The 7,500-nt window shown below is 32.4% G+C and overlaps 1 protein-coding gene across 3 annotated transcripts in view; it reads right to left on the minus strand.

The window, feature by feature from the left end:
- LOC125033656 (kinesin-like protein KIF23) overlaps positions 1-6,879 on the minus strand; it is a 22,227-nt gene extending 15,348 nt beyond the window's left edge. For all 3 annotated transcript variants that reach the window (XM_047625364.1, XM_047625346.1, XM_047625354.1), the window contains exons 1-7: positions 6,780-6,879; positions 5,439-5,598; positions 5,038-5,247; positions 4,556-4,761; positions 1,632-1,799; positions 1,344-1,443; positions 525-623 (exon numbers count right to left, since the gene is read on the minus strand). In XM_047625364.1, coding sequence (XP_047481320.1) covers positions 525-623; positions 1,344-1,443; positions 1,632-1,799; positions 4,556-4,761; positions 5,038-5,247; positions 5,439-5,598; positions 6,780-6,790 — 954 coding nt within the window. In that variant the 5' untranslated portion in view covers positions 6,791-6,879. The remainder of the gene's footprint in view (positions 1-524; positions 624-1,343; positions 1,444-1,631; positions 1,800-4,555; positions 4,762-5,037; positions 5,248-5,438; positions 5,599-6,779) is intronic.
- Positions 6,880-7,500: the final 621 nt, after the last annotated feature.

The following is a 7,500-nucleotide window of genomic DNA, read 5'->3' on the forward strand; positions in this document are numbered from 1 at the left end:
GAGCCTCACAATCATTCTAATTAATCAAGATTCAATTCTTCAACATAAAATAATAAATCACTATAATCAGTGTCAAATTAAATCAGGGTCTTGTACTACAATATTGATTGACAATGTGGTCCTAGTATATTAATTGATTTTCTTGCACTAAGAGATTTCCAATGGCCTTACAGTAGGATTGCAAGTTACTTAATCCTCATGATACACCATTTGTACAGAGAATAAGAGACCCTATTACTGATCCAATATCAACATAAAAATACATGGCAATGTAGAAAGTATCTTGTGAAATGTGCTGTATCACTTGCCATTAGGTATTGTGTAAAAGGATGAAAAAATATTTGCTTTGGTTGAACTAGCTATGTTTTCATAAACTTTTTCTATGGTGCAATATACAGGTGTTTTAAAAAGATAACACCTGTTAAATGAAGACTGTCGTTGATAACAGAGCAAGAGATAACACAGAAGACCTATCATATCCTTTTCTATGGTATAAGAAAAATGTCTAAGGAGATAACACTTACCTGGACTACTCTGATTGTGAATATGGAATGTGACCGAGAAGATTCACAGTTTAGACGCGTATAAGCAATCTTGCGCCTCCTCTGACCTTTGTATAAAACCTGGAATCAGAAATTTCTGTTATTTCTTAATCATTCCAACCTGCACTCTTACATGATCCACAATTACAATTTGTAATATCACTGAACCTTTATGCAAGTTGTAATTATTGCTGATATCAATGAGCAGCTGTGCTATCATTAATCTCTAAGTAAGAGAGCTTAACTGCATTCTTTCCTTTAACCCAATGCCTCTGGGCATGGCACATACATATATGCCATGCCCACTGTGAGTTTACTTTACTAATTCTTTTTACTACTTAGATGGCTATAAGTGTACTATCACCGTTGAGTCAAATAAGAGTACTGCCTGTCTCACCTGTTTACCCTTTGCCTTGATTTACAAAAATATATTATATTATCTTATTTTGCTGTTACTAATGTTTATAACATTAACACTATCTATATTCATAGCATCAGTAAAAAAAAACAAAAAAACTGCCAATTCAAGGAAAGGTGAAATCAGGTAAGGTCACAAGGTCTACTAATTGACTCCGTTGTGGCTAAGCACTAGCAGAGCAATCTATTTTACAAAAAAAATTAAAAATGAGCAAAGCATTTTCCCAGCAGCATTGGGATAATTTTGCCTCTTCATAGACTTCAAAGTCATAATATAAGCAGAGCACCCTCAGTGATATCATTAAAAACCTGCCGAACTGGAATATAAATCTCACACAACTATTCATTTTGAAACCCTAATCTAGCTCAAGTTCTACAACTCACCTCCAGGGCATCATCTGGATTCTTCACTTCAACCTCTGTGCAACCATGCACATACATATTGTGTTGGGCATCTTCACGTAAGATTTTGGTCTGCAATCGCCTGTGAATGAAAACAGTTTGTCAACAGCTATTTAAAATAGTTTGTTATATGAATATATACTTACAAGGGTGCAGTTTTCCTATCCAAATGAACAAAGATAGTTGTTTTTTTTAAAGGATTCACACCATAAAATGCATAAATCAAATACAAAAAATGCACACACATATGCATGCACTGTTTCCACTCACCCAGATGGCCCTGCATCAGACAAGTCTTCCAGGAGGTCATAGATATAATTATTATAGATCTCAATATAAGCTACAAAGATTGAGAACACATTATCCTCATCAATGCATTCAATTCTTGACGAGTCTGGGATCCGCTGAGAGCTGTCTTGGGAGCCACTTGTGTCTCGTCTACAGAAAAGAGAAGAATGCAACACAAACAGGTTATGTTTCATTGTTATAAAGTAAATTGCATTACACCATCTTATAAAATCCCTTTTCCCCCCTAAGAGTTAGGTCTAAAACATTCTTTTTATACTATACATACAAAAGAAAAACTATGATAAATATTTCAGCTATTTATGATATGAAGACAATTTCAGGAATCAAATAAAAAAAGTTAGCAAAGTGAAAATACTATAAATGTATAGAATACATCCCTAACGTAAGAATAAAAATAAGCTGAATACATAGGTGGAATTGCAACAAAAAATAAATAAATAAATAGATAAATAAAATAAGAATAAATATTAGATGGCACACATGTATATGCTGCACTTACACTAATGGAAGAAAGAAAATAGTAAAAGAAAATTAAGAGAGAATGTAGAAAAGCTATAGATGCTTATTTTGAGGAAAAATCCAAAACATTAAAAGAATTTCATAAATATTGATAGATTTTATAAAGACCTTGAGGATATGAATAGTATGAGTTTTGGATTATACAGTGGAAAAGACAATGTTAAATTAAAATAAAAGTTAATATTAAGTTGATCAAATATATGATCATAGAAGAGATATTGATAAAGATGAAAAAAAAAAAAAAAAAAAAATACATTTTATATATATTTATATATATATATATATATATATATATATATGTGCCACATTATCTGATGAAGCAGAAATTCTTTAGATCTCAGGCAATGTGAATATGTAATTGCTAACTAACTTTTAAAAAGCAGTCTACAGACCAGGTTCATAGACAATTTTTTATTTAAAGTGGAGCAATCCCAAGTAAAAAAAAAAACAAAGTACCACATGAAACTAAACTTGTTCCCTCATGGATCAAAAATTGTACTTATGACTAAAGCAAAGATAACCCTAATCATCAAAGAACTACACAATACATGATTAGGATTAAAAAATCGACAACGCAAAAGAAGAAACTGGCATTCCTAGCCACAGAATTCAGCTTATTTGACATCATTACTGGAAGCATTTAGTAATAGTCAGATCTTGCAATTTTATAAACTAAATAGCTCAGAATTCAAAGAGGAGCAAGGCAAACATGTATCCTTTTTTCTAACCTGTTTTGTATTTATATGAAGCATGTAAACAGAGAGAGGAACGTTATTTAATAGTGGTAACCTTATGGAAAAAGTCTAGAAAGTCTACAACATATGCTATCAAAGGTATGTACTATATGAAAAGATTATGGTAAAGAACTTGATGAGAAGAAAGTTAAAATCATGATATTGAAGACAATGCGCTTAAAAATATCTTATTTAAATTAGATACTGAACCCATTGGTACCAGGTATGTGTACTGTCTATTCAAGTTTTGTTTTATCAATTTTCTTTACACAGATATAATCACAAACATTTAGTCTGCAAGGTTTCAGTTACTAGGCTTACATGGTCTCACATGTTTACCCATTCCCTAAATTTTCCAGAAAAAAAATATTTCTAGGACTATTCTCATTATCATTTTATTTGTATCATTACTTTTTATTTACTTATTATTAGTATTACTATTACTATTATCATCATATCATAAACTATACTGACAATAATAAAAATAAACATTTTCTTTCCAAAACTATTAGGAACTGCATAAATATACAAAAACAAAATTACAAAATAAAATCACAGTGGAACAGGCATTTATACATACACTTTAAGTCAATGGGTTTAAGTACTTAAGTAGGTTCAAGAGCAAAAATATCTGGGAAGTTGGCTATCACTGGAATGCAAATGTGAAGTAGAAGAAACTGCACGGAATGAGTCAGCATTCTGTAACTACAGACACCTCAGAAATCACTATTTAACTTCAATGTTTTGAATGTTGACTTTCCAAATGAATAGTTATTTTGGAGTATTACATTGGCCTAACTTCTATGAAAAAGAAGGATATGAACAATGCAGCAGATGTGGCTTTATAAATAGTCAGTCTGATACAAAATATAAATGAAATATCAAGACTTTAAAATACTAAAAACTTCAGTGAAGATTAACCCAAAGTGATCTCTTGAAGAGAGAAGAAAATCTACTGGTCACATGAATTAGCTGTGCCCAGAGAAGTTCATAATACTGTTGTAGAAATGTCGATGATAGATCAAGAGAATAGGATTGACAAAGAAAGGTTTATATGGCTAATACCAAAAGATTGACAAAGCCCCACATCACAGACATTAAAGCTTTCTGCAAATAATGGCTTACTTGCTGAGAAAATAATGTCCAAAGTTAAGTATAACTCAAGTGCTGTGAAGGATTATGATGTACCAATATACATATAACTAAACTAAAATTCAACACTACAGCCAGTGTTTGTGATTAATATAACACAAGAATTCTCTTTAGCTAGGAAAAAAGTGATGTTATCGCCACATATTTTCCAGACTACTTTGGTTTTCCAAGCCTAGTTTAGTATTACTATAAAGTGAATATGAATAAAAGTTTATACCACTGATGTTTTAAAATGAGCTGACTATACGGTCTCCTAAAAACATCTTTCCAACAAGCCAGTCAGACATTTCCAACTCCATTTAATGATTACTCAGCAGACAATCATATAGTTCCTGTTAATCCTATTTTTTATTTTCCTTTCTAAAGTTATTCCTCTAAAACCCCTCCAAAATCATGTAATCCCTGTGGTTATGTATTCCACAATGTTCTAACTATGCAAAAACTAAGAAACTTAAGAAATTCTTCCACTAATTTCCTTACCTGTATCTGGGGGTCCTTGGCGTTTTAGGATGAATGGGAGTAGCATCAATTCTCCGTCGCTCACTGGACGCATCCGATTCACACTGAGCGTCAAAGCCATTCATCCCATCTGGCTTGAAGATGCACCTCTTTGTTTGGTACTCATTAATGCTATTGAAAACAACATCTAATGTCCTGGGAACAATACCTCCATCATGTGGTGATCCCTGATAAAACAAAAATATAAATGTTACATGAAATTCCCTGGCTTTTTGTTCCAAAATGTGTGTCAATGTATCTAACTGTTAATCAAAATGCTAATCTATTTGTATTAGTATAGGCTTTCACTGATTCATTTCTAATCAACAAAAACACTGATAAAAAGCCTTGTCAATCAATTCAGGATTTGACTTTCATGTCATATGCTGAATTGATTGGCAAGGCTTTTTCAACAAGAACTGAAAAACTGGACAATGCCCTTCAATAAAACTGGAAAAACTTACCTGCATTGTATGTGTTTTCCCAGAACCTGTAACACCATAAGCAAACAAAAGACCATTCTTCCCCCGCAACACATCAGACACCAAAGGCTTGGCAACATAATCAAAGACATCTTTCTGCGTGGAATCTGGACTGAAGACATGTCGGAACTTGTACTGTTGCTCTTTGGCATGCCCATTGCGGAAAGCAAAGCAGGAGACTGGAGGGGCAAGCTGAAACAGAAGAAACTGGATTAGAAATTTTATGAATAATTAAGCAACTCTTCCTTGCATTACATTTGTTAGCAAAGAAAACAAATACATTATCAAAGCAGTTCTTCTTTCCATTACATCTGTGAACAGAAAAAAAAAACAAAAAAACATAGATGTAAATTAACTATTAAATTTCTCCATTAATCCCATACTTTAACAGTGCGAGAGTCCACAGCTGTGACGCATTCTTCCTGGTTTGGGGTCTCTGGCGGGCGAATACGGCAGTAGACCTCAACGGGATCACGCTCAATAAATCTTTCTCCAGTTTTCGGCTTGGGAGGAGGCTTGGGTCTCCTTGACATAGGTGTTCTCCTGTCATGTGATACACACGTTAAGAAATACATTACAAGAGACACTAATTCTGAAAGGTGAATATTCATATACCTTTACCATTATAGCATGTCTTAAAATGATATAAAATTCAATGAAAAAAGAAATATAATAATCCAATTGTAATTAGAGTATAAACCTTTTTCAATTAAATATGTCTTAAAATTCAAGAAGATATCAGTTATCTTTTCACGTCTCTGAAGACTGAAGACTTTACAAAGTTGTTTGTGTGCCTATTCAAAAACATACTCTATTATGAACAAACTTATAAAAATCATGTCACAGTTATAAGAATATTCAGACACACTATTTACAAACATTCACTTGAAGCATTTCATGAGCAAAACCACAACAGTGTCAAGATATTTTGAAAAACATGATTTTATACATAACATGAATAAAGAAAGAAAATGTTCTCACATTTTAATAATTTCTTTTCACCAACTTCTTATTATGAGTACCTTGAAAGTAATTAGTAAATTAGCAGCATAATAATTATGCAAATTTGGAGTAGGAGCAAATATTTTCTTTCCAAACCCCCACATAAATGCTTAATTTTGTATCAGCTGATTAACACAAGCATGGAATTCTTTAACCTTATACAAACAACGTAATTCTTATGCTTGACGAATATTGACATTTAAAGAAGAAAAAAATATAATAAACATTATCAACTTTCCTTAAACTTTTATATTGAACTTTGGCACATTACACAGAAATCTCATTGAAATAGACCTAAAAGCGTCTCCTTGGAGCTTAAAAAATCTTTATTAGTTCACTATTAGTTACGAATAAAGAATACCGAAATATATTTAATAAGAGAAAGCCATTTTATCACTTTCAAAACACCGAAGTTTAAATCGGTTAAAATGACATCAAATTGCATTTCATTTCTCGGAAAACATAAATAGCATTAAACTCCCGCTCTCTTCATGTAAGAAAGAAGTACCATGATAATATTCTTGACGTGAGAGAGATTAAATCTAAAAAAAAAATACATCGTGTAAACTTGTACAAACTTTGAGCAGCATTCACGGTCTCATGTCCCTTAACCTGCGCTTAAAACATTGAAAAAACACGTTTACCTCCTTTATAGTGTAGCTAAAATGATCACCGATTAACAAACTATTGATAAAACATGTTAAACTACAAAGATAACTTACTCGGGCTTCATAATTGAGCTAAAACTGCGAGGATTTACGGCTTGTGTTTTCGAATCTCCTTCTCGGCTACTGCGACGCCATTGGCTGGTCAGGTGCCAAGACCTTTATTATTCTTTCAATTTTATTTATCCGGTTTTGTCGCTAATTTAAGTGATATTTTCTTTCATTAAGTACATCCCTTGCATATTTTGTTGGTTTTGTTGAGTATTAAAGTCTCTAGGTTGATTATGGTCGGGTTAATAAGTCGTTCAGAATTATAGCAATTGGCAACTATATTAGCATTCGAAAATACCCATTTTTCGACGTTTTGATTGATAGTTTTGTATAAATAAATCAGAAAGTAAATTTAGATTTGATAAAAATATTCATAACACATTTTTTTTCATTCCATTCCTGTCTTACGTATATCCACAAAAAGAGGGAAAAGTAAAGCATTCACAATTTCTGTTCTAACGATACACTCTTGCCAATAGAATGAGCACTTCCGGTCAGATCATTTAAATACCACGCCTCCCAAACATATGATTAATTTTTTTTTTCAGGGCTAAAAACACTTTACAAAGAAATACAACACTGCAACCGTTACGGGAAGTTGCAAGGGGCACCTGTTAATTAAACAATGTTTGATTCAACAATCTTTCACACTTCTCCCTCTATTTGCAATCTGTCTATCTCTTTGTGATAAGAAAGTGTGAAATAACCCAACCGTAGTCAGGTCTTG

This window comes from Penaeus chinensis, chromosome 2, assembly GCF_019202785.1.
Source record: "Penaeus chinensis breed Huanghai No. 1 chromosome 2, ASM1920278v2, whole genome shotgun sequence".
Lineage (NCBI taxonomy): Eukaryota > Metazoa > Arthropoda > Malacostraca > Decapoda > Penaeidae > Penaeus > Penaeus chinensis.